Genomic DNA, 25,616 nt, shown 5'->3' on the forward strand with positions numbered 1-25,616 from the left:
TTTTTTTTCAATTCAACACTATTCTCGATTCAAAAATGATTTTTTTTCCCGATTCGAAAGGATTGTCTATTCATGGCATACATAGATTTCAGCAGGATCTACCCCAGTCTGCTGACATGCAAGCAGAGTAAAAAGCTTTTATAATTGTAAAGGACAATGTTTTATCAACTGATTGCAATAATGTACATTTGTTTGAACTATTAAATGAACCAAAAATATGACTTATTTTATCTTTGTGAAAATATTGGACACAGTGTGTTGTCAAGCTTATGAGATGCCATGCAAGTGTAAGCCACTGTGACACTATTGTTCTTTTTTATAAATGTCTAATGATAATGTCAATGAGGGATTTTTAATCACTGCTATGTTGAAATTGTAACTAATATCGATATTGTTGTTGATAATATTCATTTTTGTTTCACTACTTTTGGTTTGTTCTGTGTGGTGTTTGTGTCTCCTCTCAATTGCTCTGTTTATTGCACTTCTGAGTGTTGCTGGCTCGGGTTTGCTTTTGGAATCGGACCGCATTGTTATGGTATTGCTGTGTATTGTTTTGTTGAATTGGTTAATTACAAGAAAAAAAAATTAAATTAATAAAATAAAAAATAAATCTATTTTTTAAAAATGAGAATCGATTCTGAATCGCACAACGTGAGAATCGCAATTCGAATTCGAATCGGTTTATTTCCCACACCCCTAATAAATACATTTAATAAAGTCAAATACACATAAGGCAACAAGAGACAAGAGAAGTATCCTACACTTCTCTTGTGTAAAGTAAATGTGAACAGCCGATATGGGCATCTACATCAACTATATGATTTGCCTGAGAAGCTGGACAGGACAAAAAATAAGTAAAAAATGTAAAAAAAAGATTAAAAAACGAATTAAAAGAACTCCATCTCCCACAATGCACCACTCCGCGCAAACTCAGTGGCAATGTGGTGCTTGCCCCACTCCCTCCTCCCTTACTTTAATGCTAGCTAAGATGGTGGTTTGAGCGTAAAATTGTCTCCCCAACAGCCAAGAAAAAGACAGGGGCAGAAACACCTTTATAGTCTTTTTAATTGCAACCAAACAGCACACCCGCGGTTACACGGAGTGACCTCGTAGAGACATTTTGGACATTTTCACATTTACGTTGGCTTGCAGTCCCCGCCCAATTTCGGTGTGTCTGTGTTGGAGTGGAGTCCTCGGCTAAATACGGACTGGGTAAGTAACGCTAACTTTGCCCGCTTAGCCTCCACTCTCCCTCCGCTCGCTCAAGGACAGTTGACCCCGAATACGTACCTACCGGCTGGCTGGCGAGCACCCCGAAGACGACATATCTTTCCCAACTGAATAAGGCCGCTGTCAGACGTTTCTACCGCGGGCAGCTCAGCGTCTAGCGCCGTGTTAGCTCCCGTAGGCCGCGTCGTTAAGCCCGACTCCGGGCTGCGTTCACGTTAGCATGCTAGCCGTGTTAGCATGCTAGCCGTGTTAGCACGCTAGCTGTTTCTCACGTTAGCATGCTAGCTGTGTTCACGTTAGCATGCTAGCCGCGTTCGTATTAGCATGTTAGCCGCGTTAGCATGCTAGTCGCGCTCACGTTAGCATGCTAGCCGCGCCGGTGGTCATCAAGCGACGCTGTCAGTAAGTCAGGGCGGAAACGTCACGTCGTGTCATCCGTGTTTATAAAGTGTTGACTTGTCGGCGTCGTCTTGAAACTCCGATGCCCGGTTTCAATGTTGACTCCCACGCTTCCTATTTAAAGGGCAGCTTCTTTTTATCCGAATCGCAGCCAATGTTAGCTTGTGGTGGTCAAATATAACATCTGTCATAAGGTACGACTCATAAGGCGTTTCGTCACTTTTCATTTCATTCACTTGACTGTTGTCGAGTAAATTATATTTTAAGCCAAATGTTCTCTCACCTGCTTCATTTGTTGTTGTATTTTTGTATATGTACCGTATTTTTCGGATTATAAGTCGCAGTTTTTTTCATAGTTTGGCCGGGGGTGCGACTTATACTCAGGAGCGACTTGTGTGAAATTATTACCACATTACCATAAAATATCAAATATTATTTACCTCATTCACGTAAGAGACTAGACCAGTGGTTCTTAACCTTGTTGGAAGTACCGAACCCCACCAGTTTCATATGCGCATTCACCGAACCCTTCTTTAGTGAAAAATAAATTTTTTTTTTTTTTTTAAATTCAAGACAAAGTTATGTTTTTAGTAACACTTTAGTATGGGGAACATATTCTAAGTAACAAATACTTAATGTAGAGTTTTTTGGACACTAGGGGAACATATTCTAAGTAACAAAGACTTAATTTAGTGTTATTTGGTTAGGGACCCCGACTTAAACAAGTTGAAAAACTTATTCGGGTGTTACCATTTAGTGGTCAATTGTACGGAATATGTACTGTACTGTGCAATCTACTAATAAACGTTTCAATCAATCAAAAAAAGGGATAGGGTTAGAGGGTTAGGGTTATAATAAGGCCGTGCAGAATAAGGCATTAATAAGTACTTAATAATGACTAGTTAAGAGCCAATATGTTACTAAATTGCATGTCAATAAGCAACTAATTAATGGTGAATATGTTCCCCATACTAAAGTGTTACCATGTTTTTTTACTGGTGCACAAAATGAACCGTGTATGTTCGTTCAAAGAACAAAACCAACACAGCGCATAAACTCATAACAAATTACACACTTGCAAATCAGTCTGACTTCTGCTGTTGCCGTATCCGTAATACGCCGATAGGGAGAAGTTTTTATTTACACGATGAGTCGGGTGTGTTTTGACCTCCGCCGAACCCCTGAGCCCGACTCACCGAACCCCTAGCGTTCGATCGAACCCAGGTTAAGAACCACTGGACAAGACGTATAAGATTTTATGGGATTTAGCGATTAGGAGTGACAGATGGTTTGGTAAATTTATAGCATGTTCTATATGTTAGTTATTTGAATTACTCTTACAATAATATGTAAGGCACGTTCTCAGTTGGTTATTTATGCCTCATATAACGTACACTTATTCAGCCTGTTGTTCACTATTCTTTATTTATTTTAAATTGCCTTTCAAATGTCTATTCTTGGTGTTTGGTTTTATCAAATACATTTCCCCAAAAAATGCGACTTATACTCCAGTGCGACTTATGTTTTTTTTCTTCTTTATTATGCATTTTCGGCCTGGCGACTTATACTCCGAAAAATGCGGTATCTGCATTGGACTCTGGCAAGCAGTTGTCAAGCATTAAGTGGCGCAAAAAACCCCCCACGTTATTTATACACAATCACTGTCAGTGGTGTATTCAATCAATCAATGTTTACTTACATAGCCCTAAATCACAAGTGTCTCAAAGGGCTGCACAAGCCACGATGACATCCTGGGCTCAGATCCCACATCAGGGCAAGAAAAAACTCAACCCAATGGGATAACAATGAGAAAACTTGGAGGGGACCGCAGATGTGGGGACCCCTAACCCCTGGGCGACCGGTGCAATGGACGTCGAGTGGATTTAGCATAATATTGTGAGAGTCTAGTCCATAGCGGATCTAACATAATAGTGAGAGTCCAGTCCATAGTGGATCTAACATATTATTGTGAGAGTCCAGTCCATAGTGGATCTAACATAATAGTGTGAGAGTCCAGTCCATAGTGCATCTAACATAATAGTGTGAGAGTCCAGTCCATAGCAGATCTAACATAATAGTGTGAGAGTCCAGTCCATAGTGGATCTAACATAATAGTGTGAGAGTCCAGTCCATAGTGGATCTAACATAATAGTGAGAGTCCAGTCCATAGTGGATCTAACATAATAGTGTGAGAGTCCAGTCCATAGTGGATCTAACATATTATTGTGAGAGTCCAGTCCATAGTGGATCTAACATAATAGTGTGAGAGTCCAGTCCATAGTGGATCTAACATAATAGTGTGAGAGTCCAGTCCATAGCAGATCTAACATAATAGTGTGAGAGTCCAGTCCATAGTGGATCTAACATAATAGTGTGAGAGTCCAGTCCATAGTGGATCTAACATAATAGTGAGAGTCCAGTCCATAGTGGATCTAACATAATAGTGTGAGAGTCCAGTCCATAGCGGATCTAACATAATAGTGTGAGAGTCCAGTCCATAGTGGATCTAACATAATAGTGTGAGAGTCCGGTCCATAGTGGATCTATCATAATAGTGTGAGAGTCCAGTCCATAGCGGATCTAACATAATAGTGTGAGAGTCCAGTCCATAGTGGATCCAACATAATAGTGAGAGTCCAGTCCATAGTGGATCTAACATAATAGTGTGAGAGTCCAGTCCATAGTGGGGCCAGCAGGAGACCATCCTGAGCGGAGACAGGTCAGCAGCGCAGAGACGTCCCCAACCGATGCACAGGCGAGTGGTCCACCCTGGGTCCCGACCCTGAACAGCCAGAGCTTCATCCGTGGCCACCGAACCTGTGCCCCCCCCCCCCCCCCCCTCCACGAAGGAGAGGGGGGCAGAGCAGAAAAGAAACGGCAGATCAACTGGTCTAAAAGGGGGGTCTATTTAAAGGTTAGAGTATACAAATGAGTTTTAAGATGGGACTTAAATGCTTCTACTGAGGTAGCATCTCTAACTGTTACTGCTAGAACATTCCAGAGTATTGGAGCCCCAATAGAAAACGCTCTATAGCCCGCAGACTTTTTTTGGGGCTCTGGGAATCACTAATAATCGGGAGTTCTTTGAACGCAGATTTTCTTGCCGGGACATATGGTACAATACAATCAGCAAGATAGGATGGAGCTAGACCGTGTAGTATTTTATACATATGTAGTAAAACCTTAAAGTCACATCTTAAGTGCACAGGAAGCCAGTGCAGGTGAGCCAGTATAGGCGTAATATGATCAAACTTTCTTGTTCTTGTCAAAAGTATTCTAAATGTGGGCCTTCTGCACTTGCCGTGAAGAGATTTAATCACCTTTTGTAGCATAATATTGGATGCACTGACTATGAGGAGTGTTTTAAAGCCGTCCATTGTGTTTGCACCCTTATTGGACCACATTATAAGATGAAAACATTACAAAATTTACCTCCGGTCACAATGGGGTTAGTCTCACTGTTTTTCTTCCCGTAGCTCTGTGTTTTGCGACCACCCCTTCCGACAACGCTCAGCTTCACCGCCGCGCCCGTCATAGGATGTCCCATAGCCCCGACATGAAGGATGACCCCATGGAGTGCCCCCTGTGCATGGAGCCGCTGGAGATCGACGACGTCAACTTCTTCCCATGCACCTGCGGCTACCAGATCTGCCGCTTCTGTTGGCATCGCATACGCACGGACGAGAACGGCCTTTGCCCCGCCTGCAGAAAGGTGAGAAGGAGAATATCGTCGTATGGGGAAATACAGCGGAGCTTTTAAAGTCCCGTCTCAGTCAGTTGGGTGATGCTTGTCCACCTGGGATTTGATAGCGTTTTGAATATGTCCCATGGGGAAACATAGAAATTGAAACAAATCTAGCGTCGAGCGGTACAAAATGGGTGGATGGATATTCCAAGGTTAAACATCATTATTAACTGTACATTTAATGTTTAACATTGGCAGCTTTGATGTAATATTGATTAGGGGTGTAACGGTACGTGTATTTGTATTGAACCGTTTCGGTACGGGGGTTCGGTTCGGAGGTGTACCGAACGAGTTTCCACACGGACATATTAAGTAGCGTACCGCACGTTGTGTAAACAATGCACATCGAGGCACAACACACGGCATACTAGCAACGACCGGGCTACAATAGACTGACCATACGTCCTCTTTTCACCGGACATGTCCTCTTTTGCGGGGCTGTCAGGGCGGAGTTTCTTAAATGCCTCAAATGCCCGGCATTTTGAGTTAGGGTTGCGTGTATTTTCAATGTACGTTCAGGGTTAAGAAGGGGTTAAAAACAAAACAAATTGTGCGCACAGCAGCATTGGTGAGGGAGGGGCAGAGACAGAGAGTGTTATGATAAACGTGCATGCGTCGCCAGGCTCTGCTTTTTATCCATAGATTTATCACATTTAATTTTTTATTATCTATAGCAGTGGTGTCAAAAGTGTGCCCCGGAGGCCATTTGCGGCCCACAGCTAATGTTTTAAAGGCCCACGGCACATTTTAAAAATACTATTAAAATAAACAAAAACATAACAAAAGTGAAATAAAAAAGCTTAAAGGTTAAATGTAATTCAGAAAAGTTGCAATGTTGACTAATAAAACAAAGCTGTTTTTTTTCTTTCAAACTGTCATCGCTCAAAGCATAATATTGAATCAAAATCAATGTTGTTATGAATTATTGACCTATTCAAGGTTCCGATTACTTCACATCAAATATTCCACTTAGAAAAGTATTTTTGGTGGAAGATTTTGCAAATTTGGTGAATAAATAAACAAAAAATGTATATTTTGTTGTTTTCTTACTGTACCGAAAATGAACCGAACCGTGACCTCTAAACCGAGGCACGTACCGAACCGAAATTTTTGTGTACCGTTACATCCCCAGTATTGATTTATATCGTCTGTATATATTTGTTTTACTAAGCAAGTGGTTGTATTAAGCAGAAAAAGTATCAAGAAAAGCTTAAAAAAGAACTAGCGTGCTATAAAAGCAGAATTTTGCAACACACAGGTGCCCACACTACCACAGCAACATTATAGTACAGGGGTGCCCATTACATGGATGGCAAGCTAGCGGTGGATGGTGGAGGGTGTGTCAGTCCATCACCAGCCATGTATTAAAAAAATAGAGCTAAAAAATGAGACATCATCAATCTTCACCAAGACGTGACTTTGGTCACTTGATTGACATTCACGGCACCCGAGGGTCTTGTGAGATGACGCTGGCTGCTGCCACATCATTATTAAGAAAAACGACCGACAGGAAGGCGGGAAACACTTTTTATTTCAACAGACTCTCGCGCCGTACCTGCCGTCAAAACTCTAGAGACTGACGGCACAGTTCCTGTCTTCACAATAAAAGCGCTGCTTCATCCTGCCTGCACTATCAAAATAAGAGTCTCAGAAAGCTAGCGCGCACAAGCTAGCAAGCTACGGAGTTTGCCGCCAATGTATCTCTCGTAAAGTGTATAGAAAGGAGTATGGAAGTGACGATTTTTGTCCTTTAGAGAAAAGCTGTCTCGTTTTTTTTTATTAGACACTTCCGACTAAGCCACACCCCCTTGGTTACTGTTGTCTTGTTTCACACGCTTTCGTCAAAGATGGTGGAAGATTAACAATCACTTGCTCAAATTTCAGAGAAATATAGCATATCTTTCTATTCCCATACTGAAAATCTGTGATCACTTAAAAGTGGTTATATTAAAGGCCTACTGAAATGATTTTTTTTTATTTAAACGGGGATAGCAGATCTATTCTATGTGTCATACTTGATCATTTCGCGATATTGCCATATTTTTGCTGAAAGGATTTAGTATCGAACAACGACGATAAAGATTGCAACTTTTGGTATCTGATAAAAAAAAGGCTTGCACCTACCGGAAGTAGCGTGACGTAGTCAGTTGAACATATACGCAAAGTTCCCTATTGTTTACAATGATGGCCGCATGAAGTGAGAGAGATTCGGACCGAGAAAGCGACAATTTCCCCATTAATTTGAGCGAGGATGAAAGATTTGTGGATGAGTAAAGTGCAAGTGAAGGACTAGTGGGGAGTTGAAGCTATTCAGATAGGGAAGATGCTGTGAGAGCCGGGGGTGACCTGATATTCAGCTGGGAATGACTACAACAGTAAATAAACACAAGACATATATATACTCTATTAGCCACAACACAACCAGGCTTATATTTAATATGCCACAAATTAATCCTGCATAAAAACACCTGCGTGTTTGTTATGCTAGCTCCTAGCTCCTCTGCTAGCTCCTAGCTCCATAGAACACGCCAATACAATTCAAACACCTGATCAACACACACAATCACTCAGCCCAAAAGACCGTTCACCTAACCCAAGGTTCATAAAGCTTATATATTTTTAAAAAGTTACGTACGTGACGCGCACATACGGTCAAGTTATCGAATGTTTAGCAGCCAAGGCTGCATACTCACGGTACCTGATATTCAGCTGGGAATGACTACAACAGTAAATAAACACAAGACATATATATACTCTATTAGCCACAACACAACCAGGCTTATATTTAATATGCCACAAATTAATCCTGCATAACACCTGCGTGTTTGTTATGCTAGCTCCTAGCTCCTCTGCTAGCTCCTAGCTCCATAGAACACGCCAATACAATTCAAACACCTGATCAACACACACAATCACTCAGCCCAAAAGACCGTTCACCTAACCCAAGGTTCATAAAGCTTATATATTTTTAAAAAGTTACGTACGTGACGCGCACATACGGTCATGTTATCGAATGTTTAGCAGCCAAGGCTGCATACTCACGGTACCTGATATTCAGCTGGGAATGACTACAACAGTAAATAAACACAAGACATATATATACTCTATTAGCCACAACACAACCAGGCTTATATTTAATATGCCACAAATTAATCCTGCATAACACCTGCATGTTTGTTATGCTAGCTCCTAGCTCCTCTGCTAGCTCCTAGCTCCATAGAACACGCCAATACAATTCAAACACCTGATCAACACACACAATCACTCAGCCCAAAAGACCGTTCACCTAACCCAAGGTTCATAAAGCTTATATATTTTTAAAAAGTTACGTACGTGACGCGCACGTACGGTACGGTACGTGTTATGCTAGCTCCTCGCTCCTCTGCTAGCTCCTAGCTCCATAGAACACGCCAATACAATTCAAACACCTGATCAACATACACAATCACTCAGCCCAAAAGACCGTTCACCTAACCCAAGGTTCAAAAAGCTTATATATTTTAAAAAAGTTAAGTACATACGCAAAAAAAAGCCAAAGCTGCATACTCACAGTAGCACGTCTGCGTCTTTGTCATCCAAATTAAAGTAATCCTGGTAAGAGTCTGTGTTGTCCCAGTTCTCTGCAGGCGTCTGTGTATCCAAGTCAAAAGTCCTCCTGGTTAGAGTCTCTGTTATCCGAGTTCTTCCATCTTGACTGCATCTTTCGGGAATGTGAACAAAGAAGCGCCGGCTGTGTACTGTTGTGGCTGACTACGTTCGAAAAATACGTCCATTTCGCACCGACAACTTTCTTCTTTGCTTGCTCGGCTTCCTTCTCCATAATGCAATGAACATGATTGAAACAGATTCACGAACACAGATGTCCAGAATACTGTGGAATTATGAAATGAAAACAGAGCTTTTTCGTATTGGCTTCAATGTGGAAGGCATACCCGTGTTCGCCGGTCTACGTCACGCGCATACGTCATCCTCAGAGGCGTTTCGAACCGGAAGTTTAGCGGCAAATTTAAAATGTCACTTTATAAGTTAACCCGGCCGTATTGGCATGTGTTATAATGTTAAGATTTCATCATTGATATATAAACTATCAGACTGCGTGGTCGGTAGTAGTGGGTTTCAGTAGGCCTTTATGATTAAAAATATTTTTTGCAAAGCAGTAATTATAGTCTGCAAATGATGTGTTGTTGTTGAGTGTCGGTGCTGTCTAGAGCTCGGCAGAGTAACCGTGTAATACTCTTCCATATCAGTAGGTGGCAGCAGGTAGCTAATTGCTTTGTAGATGTCTGAAACAGCGGGAGGCAGTGTGCAGGTAAAAAGGTGTCTAATGCTTAAACCAAAAATAAACAAAAGGTGAGTGCTCCTAAGAAAGGTAATTGAAGCTTAGAGAATGCTATGTAGAACGAAACTAAAACTGAACTGGCTGCAAAGTAAACAAAAAAAGAATGCTGGATGACAGCAAAGACTTACTGTGGAGCAAAGACGGCGTCCACAATGTACATCCGAACATGACATGACAATCAACAATGTCCCCACAAAGAAGGATAAAAACAACTAACATCTTCTTCATTGCGAAAACAAAGTAGATGCGGGAAATATCGCTCAAAGGAAGACATGAAACTGCTACAGGAAAATACCAAAACAAGAGAAAAAGCCACCAAAATAGGAGCGCAAGACAAGAAGTAAAACACTACACACAGGAAAACGGCAAACAAGTCCAAATAAGTCAGGGTGTGATGTGACAGGTGGTGACAGTACACCTACTTAGAGACAAGAGCTATAGTGATGCATGCTTGGTTATGTTTTAAAGTCATATCCAACAATTGCGACGACGACTTTTTACTGTCAGAGTTTTGTTTTTTAATGATTTCTGCTGGTGGTGTGCCTAGGCATTTTTTCAACGCAAAAAATGTGCCTTGGCTCAAAAAAGATTGATAAACACTGATCTATATAACAAGTAATGGTGGTGCTTTGCTGCGATGAGGTGGCGACTTGTCCAGGGTGTACCCTGCCTACCGCCCGAATGCAGTTGAGATAGGCTCAAGCGACCCCCCGCAACCCCAAAACAGACAAGCGGTAAAAAATGGATGGATTGATGGGGGTGCTTTGGTCAAAAGTTTGCATAGATTTGGTTTTACATCTTCAAACCACTTCCTGACTTCAGAATGCGCCGTGTTTTTGGACAGACTTACTTATGTGGCGAAGCCCTCCTCCTTTGACTGCGTCTGCTCCCTGTCAGCATGTTGTAGTTTTTATCGTTTCCATATTGAGGCTACTGATAGATATAAGTTATGATAAATAAATAAATAAATGGGTTATACTTGTATAGCGCTTTTCTACCTTCAAGGTACTCAAAGCGCTTTGACAGTATTTCCACATTTACCCATTCACACACACATTCACACACTGATGGCGGGAGCTGCCATGCAAGGCGCTAACCAGCAGCCATCAGAGGCAAAGGGTGAAGTGTCTTGCCCAAGGACACAACGGACGTGACTAGGAAGGTAGAAGGTGGGAATTGAACCCCAGTAACCAGCAACACTCCGATTGCTGGCACAGCCACTCTACCAACTAGCTACTTTGTATTAGAAATGGCAACAGCGGAGGATGATTGTGCATGTACTAGGGGTGTAACAGTACACAAAAATTTCGGTTCGGTACGTACCTCGGTTTAGAGGTCACGGTTCGGTTCATTTTCAGTACAGTAAGAAAACAACAAAATATAAATGTTTTTGGTTATTTACCAAATTTGCAAAATGTTCCACCAAAAATATTTTTCTTAGTGGAATATTTGGTGTGAAGTAATGGGAACCTTGGATAGGTCAATAATTTATAATAACATTGATTTTGATTCTATATTATGTTTTGAGCAATGACAGTTTGAAAGAAAAAAAACAGCTTTGTTTTGATAGTCAACATTGCAACTTTTTCTAAATTACATTTCACCTTTAAGCTTTTTTATTTCACTTTTGTTATGTTATTGTTTTATTTTAATAGTATTTTTAGAATGTGCCGTGGGCCTTTAAAACATTAGCTGTGGGCCGCAAATGGCCTCCGGGGCACACTTTTGACACCCCTGCTATAGATAATAACAAATTAAATGTGATAAATCTATGGATAAAAAGCAGAGCCTGGCGACGCATGCGCGTTTATCATAACTCTCTCACTCTGTCTGTCTCTGCCCCTCCCTAACCAATGCTGCTGCGCGCACAATTTGTTTTGTTTTTAACCCCTTCTTAACCCTGAACGTACATTGAAAATACACGCAACCCTAACTCAAAATGCCGGACATTTGAGGCATTTAAGAAACTCCGCCCTGACAGCTCCGCAAAAGAGGACATGTCCGGTGAAAAGAGGACGTATGGTCAGTCTATCGTAGCCCGTTAGCTGCTAGCATGCGTGTGTTGTGCCTCTGTGTGCATTGTTTACACAACGTACGTTACGCTACTTAATATGTCCGTGTGGAAACTCGTTCGGTACACCTCCGAACCGAACCGAAACCCCCGTACCGAAACGGTTCAATACAAATACATGTACCGTTACACCCCTTTATAAAAAAACAATTAGTAGTTCTGTTGCTCCAAACACAGGCCTACGTGTCTTCCACAATTAAAAGAACGACTAGGGGAAAGTCAATTGTGCAATCCTTTGTATTTATGGATGCTAGGTTGTAACTGAGATTTCCTGAACATGAATTTTTCATTCTATTACTGAAATAACTTTTCACTGTTGATGTTTTACGTACAGCTGAAAATGCAGACCCTCTCAAGCTTTGATCCAACAAAGACATTTCTCGTAGTTTGTCCTCTGTTTTGGAAGTAGAGAGAGGGTTATCCGGATATCTTAAACACGCATTACAAGTGCCAAAGATGCACACCTAAGGACCATTAAAAAGCAATAAATAAACAGTAGTTCAGCTGATTGTTTGTGAGACAATATGGCAGCTTCGCTGTAGTAGGAGGGCACTGTGGATTCCGGTAGTCTTATTAGTTTAAATACTCTGAATGATTGAGAGACCGGAAGCATAGCCTTTGGCCGTCAGCAAGGAATTTGAACCATTGGACGGGAGCTAGCAAACAGAGCCAGCCTTTGCACTGACAGCGGCGTGAGTCGCCTGCTCAGGCGGCCATGGCAGGGCCTCTTATTAGAGTTCCACAGCCAACATGGTGCTAATTTATCATGGACGCAACTATATCTATATCGTGTATTGCCTGGTGAGTTGAGTGCATAGTCACACCGCTGGAATTCGCACAACGAAACGTTTAGCGTGATATTCAACATCTCACAGCCTCAGTTATAAAGTCAATGAGAAGACGCCCAGACTTATCATGCATAACGCTTCACTCCTCTTTGGTGCAGCCATACCCAGAGGACCCCGCTGTGTACAAGCCTCTGTCACAAGAGGAGATCCAGAGGATAAAGAACGAAAAGAAGCAGAAACAGAACGAAAAGAAGCAGAAAGTGACAGAGAACCGCAAGCACTTGGCCAGTGTCCGAGTGGTCCAGAGGAACTTAGTGTTTGTGGTGGGCCTTTCGCAGCGCCTCGCTGACCCAGAGGTGAGCACACAAGTGGGCAACACTGTGACCAATCTACTACAATGACTGCTGGTTTGATGGATCAATATATCAAAACTCAACGATCTACACTGCAAAAACTGAAATCTAAGTTAGATGAAATATCTCAAATAAGGGTGATATTTGCTTATTTTCTGACTGATAAGATAATTCTTCTCACTAAGCAGATTTTATGTTAGTGTTTTACTTGTTTTAAGGGTTTTGGTCTTAAATTATTTCAGTAAGATATTAAAGCTTGTTGCTGAGATTTGATGACCTATACTGAGTAAAACATGCTTGAAACTAGAATATCAACTGGTGCAAAACTGTGTCATCAACACTCACAAGTATAAAACTACTTTTTTAAAGTAATAATTTCTTACTTCAAGCATGAAAAAAAAATCATGATGCCGAGCGCATATTATGTCAAGATAATGGCACTAGCATTTACTTTAAGAATATTTTTCAACATATTGAGCTAAAAGGTCTCTTTTTTTATTTTATTTTATTTTTTTCTCTACCAAGAAAAGTGCACTTGTTATTAGTGAGAATATACTTATTTTAAGGTATTTTTGGGTTCATTGAGGTTAGCTCATTTTACTTGTTTTGGAAAGTCTTGACAAGCCGAATTTTCTTGTTCTATTGGCAGATAATTTTGCTTAGGTCAAGTAAAATACCCCTAATTTTTGTATTTAAAAAAAAATTGTTTTTGAACACTGACTTTTTGCGGTGTAGCTTCCAGATAAATTTGGAAAGTTTACAGTGGCAGTGAGAAGCGCTTTAAGGTCTATTATTACTATACCCTTTTTTTTAGCAATTTATTTCCATCAATGAGTCTGAGGTCCCAGTTCACACAAACGTGTATTGGAATATGTTGTCCAAAATATAATAATTTAGATACTTTAAAAGTGCTTTTATCAAATCCTACTTTAGTTGGAACACATCACTCTGTCTGTAGCTTTCGTGCTAACGAAATGTTTGTCCATGAGTGTCTCCTCGAAGTGTGAAATCCACTTTTTACATACACACTATAACTCTTTAATTGTCCCATGTAATATATGCCACATATCACATAAAAGAGTGGAACAGGAAGCCAGCAACACTTGCATAGTTATGTGAGCTACAGTGCCAATGTTACATTTTAACAGCAACATTATGCTAGGTTAGCATGTTGACTGAAGGTATATACAATAGAATAACAGCTCTCACTGATGGAGCGTTGGCAGAGATCCAGGCTTTATTTTAAGATGTGCAGTGAAGCCTGAAGTGGTGGGAATAAGGTAGAGTGGGCTCATCTAGCCCTGGGACAATTAGAGACGATATCATGTCCACAAGGAGACGTTGACCGTATTTCCTTCATGACTTTATGAAAAGCCGCAACTTAAAAAAAGCACCGACTTAAGCACCGTTCCTTTCATAAGTGGCGCAAACAATTAAGAGAGATGATCAATTTTTCTCACATTTACTGCTCATAAACAAGACTCTAGAGACACACAGTACTGTTACAGTATCAATAAAAAGTCACTTTTGTATAAAAGGGAGCATTTTATTTCTAAAATCATACATAATGCTTGTATGTGTTTCCGCCCTACACGCAGGTCTTAAAACGACCAGAGTATTTTGGGAGATTTGGGAAGATCCATAAAGTGGTCATCAACAATAGTACATCTTATGCAGGTTCACAGGTGAGTTCACTCTGTGCCTTCTCTCCTGCAGTTAGCAGGATGTTTAAGTTGCCAAGTTTTTGTTTGGAATGTGTTCATATTTTGTACCACTAGGGCGCACTGGTGACATCACTGCAGTTAGTGTGTAAACAGGTCCGACTTACTGAACACGTCTTCATGTAACTAGTTAGCGCGTCATCTTTTCTCAGAGGTTTTAAGTTGCTCTAAAAGTTACTCTTTTCTCAGATGACATTTTTACTGTATAAGTTGAAACTTAACCAAGCAGGGAACTAAAATCTACAAAGCTATTTGCTAAATTGGGGTAGAGAAAATGAACTCTCTCTCTCTCTCTCGCTGTCACTCTCTCTGTGTGTCTTTCTCAGCACCACACACTGTGGTTGTACATGTATTTCTTGTTTTTCCAATGCAAACCAACAACATTGCATCATTCTGATTGGTTCAATGTTTATACCTCTACTGGTTCAGGGGCCGAGCGCCAGTGCATATGTCACCTACGTCCGTTCCGAAGATGCCCTCCGGGCAATACAGTGTGTGAACAACGTGGTGGTAGATGGCAGAACACTCAAGGTAACGTGGCACGCCGGGTCAAATCACCACGCGCTGTAGTGTGTTGTTGAATGTTCTGCCTTTCTCCCATGTGCAGGCTTCTTTAGGCACAACAAAGTACTGCAGTTACTTTCTGAAAAGTATGCAGTGTCCTAAACCTGATTGTATGTATCTACATGAGCTTGGTGATGAAGCAGCTAGCTTTACAAAAGAAGAAATGCAGGTAATAATCATTGAAAGTGCTTTATTACCTGTCTAAGTTGTTCATTTACGTTAACGTTATGTCATTTTGCATCTCGTTTTTAGGCAGGAAAACATCAAGAGTACGAGCAAAAACTCCTCCAAGACCTGTATAAATTGAACCCTAGCTTTTTACAACCTCCGTCATGTGGAACAGAAAAGTCAAAGAGTAAATCAGGCTCAACACAGAGGTAGGTTTATGTCATTTATTGATCCTTTGTTGCCTTCATTTAGTACATTTGCTTTTTCGCGCAACAGAACCAACAATAGCAATGGTAAAGATGGGTGGCCAACGTTGTCGGGGCACAGCAAACTAGCCAATGGCCTTTCCGAGGACCGCAAGTCCCCGCCGCTGCTAGATTATCTAGACCAGGAGGGTCTCACCTCAGACGGTCTAGATACAGAGCTTGGTCCAGGCCAGTGCTCTGCCCTATCTCCCTTCTCTTCAAACTGTGACAGCAACAGGTAGGTCAGGCCAAGAAGAAATGATGCCTTTCTTTGTTGTTATAATTACACACATTGCTGTGCCCGCAGTCCCAGTGACAAGCCTTCAGAGTCCATTGCTTTGGTGAATGGAGAGACTTTACAGGTACCATCATTTTATAACCATTACCAAAGAGAAAGAATCAAGCAGATGTGCTCTTTTCCCCACGCCAGATACCCACAAGTGACTCCCCGTCCCCTCCCCCGGGTTTAACCAAGCCCAGCCTGGTGGTGCCCATCAGCGTGTTAGACCTCGCAGCCCGTTCACCCTTTGAGGGCGCGGCGGCCGAGTCGCAGTCGCTCTTTTCGGACAACAGCAACTTCCGACACCCCAACCCCCTCCCCAGTGGTCTGCACTCATTTCCTGGCAATTCCCGCAGCAATCCTGACTGGCCCATGACGCCTGAACCACAGAGCCTCTTCACATCAGGTAAAATGACCTTTTGAATGTTTGGAGCAGTTTTCTCTGTACTCACAAAATGATAGGGGTGTAACGGTACACAAAAATGTCGGTTCGGTACGTACCTCGGTTTAGAGGTCACAGTTCGGTTAATTTCCGGTACAGTAAGAAAACAACAAAATATACATTTTTTGGTTATTTATTTACCAAATTTGCAAAATATTCCACCAAAACTATTTTTCTTAGTGAAATATTTGATGTGAAGTAATCGGAACCTTGGATAGGTCAATAATTCTAATAACATTGATTTTGATTCAATATTATGTTTTGATCAATGACAGTTTGAAAGAAAAAAAACAGCTTTATTTTCAACATTGCAACTTTTTCTAAATTACATTTAACCTTTAAGCTTTTTTATTTCACTTTTGTTATGTTTTTGTTTATTTTAATAGTATTTTTAGAATGTGCTGTGGGCCTTTAAAACGTTAGCTGTGGGCCGCAAATGGCCTCCGGGGCACACTTTTGACACCCCTGCTATAGATAATAAAAAATTAAATCTGATAAATCTATGGATAAAAAGCAGAGCCTGGCGACGCATGCGCTCTCTCTGTCTCTGCCCCTCCCTCACAAATGCTGCTGTGCGCACAATTTGTTTTGTTTTTAACCCCTTCTTAAAGGCCTACTGAAATTTTTTTTTTTTATTTAAACGGGGATAGCAGATCCATTCTATGTGTCTTACTTGATCATTTCGCGATATTGCCATATTTTTGCTGAAAGGATTTAGTATAGAACAACGACGATAAAGTTCACAACTTTTGGTCTCTGATAAAAAAAAGCCTTGCCCCTACCGGAAGTAGCGTGACGACACCAGAGGAAGGACTGCTCATGTTTTCCTATTGTTTACACCAGCAGCGAGAGAGATTCAGACCGAGAGAGATTCGGACCGAGAAAGCGACGATTACCCCATTAATTTGAGCGAGGATGAAAGATTCGTGGATGAGGAACCTTAGCGTGAAGGACTAGAATGCAGTGCAAGACATATCTTTTTTCGCTCTGACCGTAACTTAGGTACAAGCTGGCTCATTGGATTCCACACTCTCCTTTTTCTGTTGTGGATCACGGATTTGTATTTTAAACCACCTCAGATACTATATCCTCTTGAAAATGAGAGTCCAGAACGCGAAATGGACATTCAGTGAATTTTATCTCCACGACAATACATCGACGAAGCTCTTTAGCTACTGAGCTAACGTGAAAGCATCGGGCTCAAATGCAGATATAAACAAAATAAATAAACCACTGACTGGAAGGATAGACAGAAGATCAACAATACTATTAAACCGTGGACATGTAAATACACGGTTAATAATTTCCAGCTTGGCGAAGCTTAAAAATGCTGTTGCTAACGACGCCATTGAAGCTAATTTAGCTACGGAGCTAACGTGATAGCATCTGGCTCAAATGCAGATAGAAACAAAATACATAAACCCCTGACTGGAAGGATAGACAGGAAATCAACAATACTATTAAACCATGAACATGTAAATACACGGTTAATGCTTTCCAGCTTGGCGAAGCTTAAAAATGCTGTTGCTAATGACGCCATTCAAGCTAACTTAGCAACGGGACCTCACAGAGCTATGATAAAAACATTAGCGCTCCACCTACGCCAGCCAGCTCTCATCTGCTCATCAACACCCGTGCTCACCTGCGTTCCAGCGATTGAAGGAAGGACGAAGGACTTCACCACGATCATCCGTGCGGTCGGTGGCTAGCGTCGGCTAGCGCGTCTGCTATCCGAGTCAAAGTCTTCCTGCTTGTGTTGCTGTAGTCCGCCGCTAATACACCGATCCCACCTACAACTTTCTTCTTTGCAGTCTTCATTGTTCATTAAACAAATTGCAAAAGATTCACCAACACAGATGTCCAGAATACTGTGGAATTATGAGATGAAAACAAAGCTATTTTGTATTGTATTCAATGGGGTACCGATACTTGTGTTTCACTGGTTACGTCACGCGCATATGTCATCATCCAAAGACGTTTTCAACCGGAAGTTTAGCGGGAAATTTAAAATTGCACTTTATAAGTTAACCCGGCCGTATTAGCATGTGTTGCAATGTTAAGATTTCATCATTGATATATAAACTATCAGACTGCGTGGTCGCTAGTAGTGGCTTTCAGTAGGCCTTTAACCCTGAATGTACATTGAAAATACACGCAACCATAACTCAAAATGCCGGACATTTGAGGCATTTAAGAAACTCCACCCGGACAGCCCCGGAAAAGAGGACATGTCCGGTGAAAAGAGGACTTATGGTCAGTCTATGCTAGCCCGGTCGCTGCTACATGCTTGCAAAAGAGGACATGTCCGGTGAAACCGACCGGGCTAGGATAGACTGACCATTCGTCCTCTTTTCACCGGCTGTCCGGGCGGAGTTTCTTAAATACCTCAAATGTCTGGCATTTTGAGTATTGTTTACACAACGTGCAGTACGCTACTTAATATGTCCGTGTGGAAACTCGTTCGGTACACCTCCGCACCGAACCGAAACCCCCGTACCGAAACGGTTCAATACAAATACACGTACCGTTACACCTCGACAAAATGATCGTCATAAAACCACAATTATGTTGGAAAATAAATCAAACTCACGACCAGTTAAAATCCTGTTACTAGATGGATGTGGCATTCTTTATTTTGCTACATTCGGTTTGGATGAGCCAATTTAAAGATGATCAACCCTGACTAATGTTGCTTGCCATTTGAACCAAATTCTGTGAGTTATTTTATTTTCTCTATACTTCAGTAGCACCTCCAGTAACGTCCATCTTTGATCTGGCGACAGACACAATACCAGTGTCGTCCTCCACAGACTGGCAGGCAGCTTTCGGCTTTGGCTCATCCAGCAAACAGCAGGACGATGACCTGGGCTTCGACCCCTTCGACGTCACCCGCAAAGCCCTGGCCGACCTGATAGAGAAGGAGTTGTCGGTGCAGGATCAGAGCCCCGCATCCCCGGGGCCTCTCCCACTGGGGAACAATCACGGGCCCGGCCTCCTGCCCCCCAACGGCATCGCCGGCGCTCCCCACCCCTTCCCCAGTGGTGTACCCCGCCTTCCCCCGCAGCTCCACCACAGAGCCATCTACAGCTCCTTCAGTTTCCCTGGCACTCAGGCCAGTCAGCAGCAACAGCCATCGGCCAGACACCCCTGGATGGGCGTCCCTTCGCGGAATAACCTCACACACTTGAACCACTCAGCCAGTGCTGCCTCACACAGTCATTTCTTGGACCTGAATCTGCCTCCTCAGCACAGCACAGGTCTAGGAGGGATCCCCATCTCAGGTACCGCGTGCTGTGGAGTCTGTCTGCATGTTCCTTCACCCCGCCATAGTCGTTCCACTTGTAGTTCCTTAGCTGGCCTCTACTCTGTGATCAACACCCCACATGTGTTTTCCCCCTCTTGCAGAAAACAGCGGCTCTATAGAAGGCCTAAATGTAAAAGAGTGGCAAGATGGCCTCAGAGCTCTCCTGCCTAACATTAATATCAACTTCGGGGGCCTTCCAAACTCCTCTTCCTCCTCTTCCTCCTCATCCTCCAACAGTGTTAACCACATTGGTGGACCAGCAGGCATTTCACACAGCCTGAGTTGGGACAGTACAGCTAGCTGGATGGACCCTGCCATCATCACAGGTACTTTATGAAAACCTCTCATTTTGATGACGTTAATCTGCTGTTACCAGATACAAAGATGACTATATTGGCTCTTATGCTGTTATCTTTACTCTGATTGCACCAAATTAACAACATGGAATGCTTCTGGACATGCCTAACATGTTACATTAAAGTGCATCTGATGATCATGTTTACATATTTCCACATGTCCGAAAAGGAGTTGGAAGAAGAAGAGTTTTAGTCTCACCCCTTTTATCATTTATAATTCATTCACACTATATATTTTACATGGCCATGCTGTTTTTAACTGAGTTTGCCTCATCAGTAGACTGCCATGTCCCTGTGTTTTTCTTCGTCTCTCGCTTTTCAAACAGTGTGCAAAAGGTTTTACTACATGCACCTGAGCATAATTGATAGCAGAATTAAATGAAGGAAGTGAATCCTCTTACCATCCACAATCTTTGTCACTGTGCGTGGAGGCAGGACCGCTCGCTTCCAACAGCTACCGAGCCTCGCTGGTCGTGACTCGCTAGTGAGAAACGCCGGTAAGGTAACTAAATTGGAAAGAAAAAAGATTATTGCAAGGCCAAATGTTCTCGGGTAGGAATATTTTGGCTTCAAACCGAATGAGCAAGATTATTTTAAGCATGCCGAATTTGTTGGAAACAAATGGCCAAAAAAACAACGAACACACACCCTTAAAGTTATATCAATCAATCAATCAAAGTTTACTTATATAGCCCTAAATCACGTGTCTCAAAGGGCTGCACAAGCCACAACGACATCCTGGGCTCAGATCCCACATCAGGGCAAGAAAAAACTCAACCCAATGGGATGACAATGAGAAACCTTAGTGGATCTAACATAATAGTGAGAGTCCAGTCCACAGTGGATCTAACATAATATTGTGAGAGTCCAGTCCATAGTGGATCTAACATAATATTGTGAGAGTCCAGTCCATAGTGGATCTAACATAATAGTGTGAGAGTCCAGTCCATAGTGGATCTAACATAATAGTGAGAGTCCAGTCCATAGTGGATCTAACATAATAGTGTGAGAGTCCAGTCCATAGTGGATCTAACATAATATTGTGAGAGTCCAGTCCATAGTGGATCTAACATAATAGTGTGAGAGTCCAGTCCATAGTGGATCTAACATAATAGTGTGAGAGTCCAGTCCATAGTGGATCTAACATAATATTGTGAGAGTCCAGTCCATAGTGGATCTAACATAATAGTGTGAGAGTCCAGTCCATAGTGGATCTAACATAATATTGTGAGAGTCCAGTCCATAGTGGATGTAACATAATATTGTGAGAGTCCAGTCCATAGTGGATCTAACATAATAGTGTGAGAGTCCAGTCCATAGTGGATCTACCATAATATTGTGAGAGTCCAGTCCATAGTGGATCTAACATAATATTGTGAGAGTCCAGTCCATAGTGGATCTAACATAATAGTGTGAGAGTCCAGTCCATAGTGGATCTAACATAATAGTGTAAGAGTCCAGTCCATAGTGGATCTAACATAATAGTGTGAGAGTCCAGTCCATAGTGGATCTAACATAATAGTGTGAGAGTCCAGTCCATAGTGGATCTAACATAATAGTGTGAGAGTCCAGTCCATAGTGGATCTAACATAATAGTGTAAGAGTGCAGTCCATAGTGGATCTAACATAATAGTGTGAGAGTGCAGTCCATAGTGGATCTAACATAATAGTGTGAGAGTCCAGTTCATAGTGGATCTAACATAATATTGTGAGAGTCCAGTCCATAGTGGATCTAACATAATAGTGTGAGAGTCCAGTCCATAGTGGATCTAACATAATAGTGTGAGAGTCCAGTCCATAGTGGATCTAACATAATAGTGTGAGAGTCCAGTCCATAGTGGATCTAACATAATAGTGAGAGTCCAGTCCATAGTGGATCTAACATAATAGTGAGAGTCCAGTCCATAGTGGATCTAACATAATAGTGTGAGAGTCCAGTCCATAGTGGATCTAACATAATAGTACATCTAACATAATAATATTTATTGAAGTGCAATTTTTGCTAACAGAGATGAAGTCCATTTGATTTTCATTGTTTATTTAAGATAATCACAAAGTTATTGACCTTCCAATTGGTAAAAAATAAAGCTTTAGTGCATTGTGCCAGCAATTTGAGGGTTTCAGGTTCGATCCCTGCTTCCACCATCCTAGTCACTGCCCTTGTGTCCTTGGGCAAGACACTTTACCCACCTGCTCCCAGTGTCACCCACACTGGTTTAAATGTAACTTAGATAATGTCTTTCACTATGTAAAAGCGCTTTGAGTCACTAGAGAAAAGCGCTATATACATATAATTCACTTCACTTCACATTATTATTGTACATAATGTTTACATTATGGTAAAATTTGGTTTCAAAATAATGCTGACAATGATATTGTTTATCGGCAAAGATTTGTAGGACAATTTATGGTCCAGTAAAAGTTGTCTGCCCAGGCCTGAACACAAGCAACATTTCTAAAGGGCATGCAGAGGTACCGTATTTTTCGGAGTATAAGTCGCTGTGGAATATTGGTTCTGTCACCATACAGGGTAGACACACAGCCAGCCATGCATTTGAAGTTAATCAAGGTTTATTTCCAGGTATGTCAAATAATGCTAAAATGACCACAATATACCAACCTTTACCTTTATCGCTATTGTTCTTTTGTCTAAGGAAACGTTGATGCGCATGAGTGCGCATGCTCAGGGAAGTTGGGCAGGACATTTTTTACGGGTAGCAAGTTTTCTCCAGAACACCAAATGTAATTAGAGACTGGCGGTAATCTGCATCTGTACACCACGACTCAGAGGCTTGCTGGTATTTGAATAGGAACATGATTTGGAGCATAGACAAAATTACTGTTGCTTTGCAGTCTGATTGAGTGTGTTTGTCACCCCCTCCTCTCTCCCCACGTACACAGGTATACCTGCGTCAGCAGGCAACAGTTTAGACTGTCTCCAGGACGACAACCCGCCACACTGGCTCAAGTCCCTGCAGGCGCTAACAGAGATGGACGGTGCAGCCAGTTCAGTGGTGCCCAACCCTCAGCCCCTCCACAGCGGCATCCTCGACAGCCACATCCCCCTTCACCACAGAGCAGCCGCCGCCGCCGGCTGGGCCCCCTACCTGCCCCCCGCCACAGCCAACCCCGCCAGCCAGTTCCACTCCCCTCCGCCAGGCTTCCAGACCGCCTTCAGACCCCCGGTACAGCCCGCCACAGAGCTGCTACAGAGTGCCGTCGTGGACCGTCACTGAATACAGACTCCATTTACCCCACTACCACCTTATACCCACTCATCATGTACCCGGCTCCCCCCGCCCCTTCAAAGCCAAACACATCAATCTGCAGAGTATGAAAAATGATTAACATGCTTTCTTATTTTTCTTCTTCCTTTTTGTCTACTCTGAAGGCCTTTTTTGTTTGTGACACACCGCATCTCCTCCGTCTGCTCCAATCACCACTCCTTAGACCTAGACGCAGGGGGGCTTGATCCGTCGTGCAGCTTACCGATAATGGAGAGCACAAGCGACAGCATAGCACTGAGCACCCGGCGGTGACATTTTAAACTGACAAAGAGTCAATTAAGCATAAGTGAGGTCTTCTTTTTAAAACGTAACTAAACATTTAAGCGTGAAGCGTTATCGGACAGTCGAAGCCACCGCGGAGGAACGAAGCAAGCTGTGAATCAAGGACCCTCACAGTCACGGTGAAAGATAGCGGGGGAGGGTCGTAGAACCCAAGACGATACAGAAAGTGGGTTTGGGAGTTGAGGGCTATGCATGGGCTCCCTGTTAGGTGGGCTCGTGGCCCACATTCCCTCTAGTGCAGGGCTCCCACCGGCCGCCGTCCCGCCGCAGGGAACATTTTTGCTGAACCTCTGTATCAGAGGATAGAGCGAGTGCCCGAGCGCGACAGAGCAGAGAGCCGGTCCAGGTGGGAGATGGTGGCACACGATCCTAAGCACGAGGGTTAGACTGGTTACTCCCAGTGCCACCGTGTGGTACCTGCAGTAGCTAGCCCTAACATGGACCGCCACCACGTAGATAGAGGAAGAACTAGACGGGAGGACGTTACAAGTAACTAACAAGGCGTGAGGGCTTAATTGAGGCCTTAACATGGGAGCGAGGAGGGAAAGGAGCTGGGGTGAGCAGAAGAGGCGTGTCCATGATTGCTGCAAACCGTGCAATATTGTATGTGACTTTGGCAACCCTGAGGAAGGTGCTGCAATACAACACAAAGTACTGTAGTAGGGACACTCACACGCTTTTTTTCTGTCCCTTTTGCCTCTCGGTTTGACCTCCCACCGCCTTCTTTTAGAAGTCTTAATTTTCTGACCCGTCTTGTCTTCTCCCCTTTAACCTGTCCCCCGTTAACAGTATTGACACGAAAATGATCAAATTCATCCGGGAGAAACGCTCATAAAATGGGTTTTAATGTAACGTCGCAAAGGAGGAGGAGGAGGAAGAAAAACGATAAGTTGAGGCGCTTAAAAGGAAGTAGACTGTCCTCTGCAGGTCTGGAAAAAAATGAACCTTAAATAAAACTGAAAAGTCAGACCAGGTCTGTTGTCTGCTGTTGTCTGCTCTTTTGTGCTCCATTCATGTTTAAACTCTTGAAGTCCCCTACAGCATGTTAACTCTTGTCCACTAGGGGGCAGCACACAACCCTGCAAAGTGAAAAGTCAGAACCACCAGCAGAGGGCGACTACAGGTAAAACCCTCACCTTCACATTTCTTCATGTTTGTGCACATTGTGCTGTCTTATTAAAGCAACGCTGTGAATGCAAGGCCTAAACCTCGGTATAGCTCGGTTGGTAGAGTGGCCGTGCCAGCAACTTGAGGGTTCCAGGTTCGATCCCCGCTTCCGTCAACCTAGTCACTGCCGTTGTGTCCTTGGGCAAGACACTTTACCCACCTGCTCCCAGTGCCACCCACACTGGTTTAAATGCAACTTAGATATTGGGTTTCACTATGTAAAAGCGCTTTGAGTCACTAGAGAAAAGTGCTACATAAATATAATTCACTTCACCTACTGTGTTATTACCAGGTGTCCCAATACTTTTGACCATGCACTGACTTGATGTTTCAAGTTCCTGACTATGCTGTGATTGGAGGCTGACCTTCTGGGGACATGGTCACCCCCTCTTGTTGTTGTAGGTGCTGAGGAGGCACCAGCAGAGGAATCATGCGGTCAGGCCAACAAACCAAATATCCAGGGCCAATGAGTCAGCAAGCAGCAGCACCACTGTAGGAGGAGGAGGGTCTTGCTTAGTGAGTGTTCTCTTCATGATAAAAGGAGGATGATGCATGCCTGTATATACACTATTTAAGAATAGTGCAACTGCTAAAAAAAAAAAAAGCATTTTTCTCTCTATCTCTTAGTGATTGACTGAATGGGAAAGTGTGGCGTTAAGTTTCCTCTAAAAGCATGTCGGACCCTGAGAGCATCAGTGGTGCTAAGGTAGAGTTCATTGATTGATTGGTTGCTGAAGCAGCATAATCATGTTAATTGTTGCTAACTGTAATGAGGGGGATATACTAGGAAATCTAGCAAAGTGAATGGTATGAAGTAACACTTACCAGTGTAGAATAGTTGTACAAGAAAAGTAGTCCTGACATGCATGTAATGG

At 42.6% G+C, this 25,616-nt stretch overlaps 1 protein-coding gene across 4 annotated transcripts; it reads left to right on the plus strand.

The window, feature by feature from the left end:
* Window positions 1–930: 930 nt before the first annotated feature.
* On the plus strand, window positions 931–24,546 carry LOC133658871 (CCR4-NOT transcription complex subunit 4-like). 4 transcript variants are annotated; one of them, XM_062061350.1, is made up of 13 exons: window positions 931–1,212; window positions 5,106–5,341; window positions 12,731–12,928; window positions 14,524–14,610; window positions 15,076–15,177; window positions 15,254–15,379; window positions 15,463–15,587; window positions 15,655–15,861; window positions 15,931–15,985; window positions 16,054–16,309; window positions 19,090–19,626; window positions 19,751–19,975; window positions 22,907–24,546. In XM_062061350.1, the coding sequence occupies exons 2-13, from the start codon at window positions 5,168–5,170 to the stop codon at window positions 23,239–23,241; spliced, it is 2,427 nt and encodes an 808-aa protein (XP_061917334.1). In that variant the 5' UTR covers window positions 931–1,212; window positions 5,106–5,167; the 3' UTR covers window positions 23,242–24,546. The 4 variants fall into 4 exon arrangements, with proteins under 4 accessions (XP_061917334.1, XP_061917336.1, XP_061917337.1 ...); XM_062061352.1 differs by having other exon boundaries at window positions 19,093–19,626; XM_062061353.1 differs by having other exon boundaries at window positions 19,129–19,626.
* The last annotated feature ends 1,070 nt before the right edge of the window (window positions 24,547–25,616 follow it).

Source organism: Entelurus aequoreus, linkage group LG10, assembly GCF_033978785.1.
Source record: "Entelurus aequoreus isolate RoL-2023_Sb linkage group LG10, RoL_Eaeq_v1.1, whole genome shotgun sequence".
In the NCBI taxonomy this organism is placed as follows: domain Eukaryota; kingdom Metazoa; phylum Chordata; class Actinopteri; order Syngnathiformes; family Syngnathidae; genus Entelurus; species Entelurus aequoreus.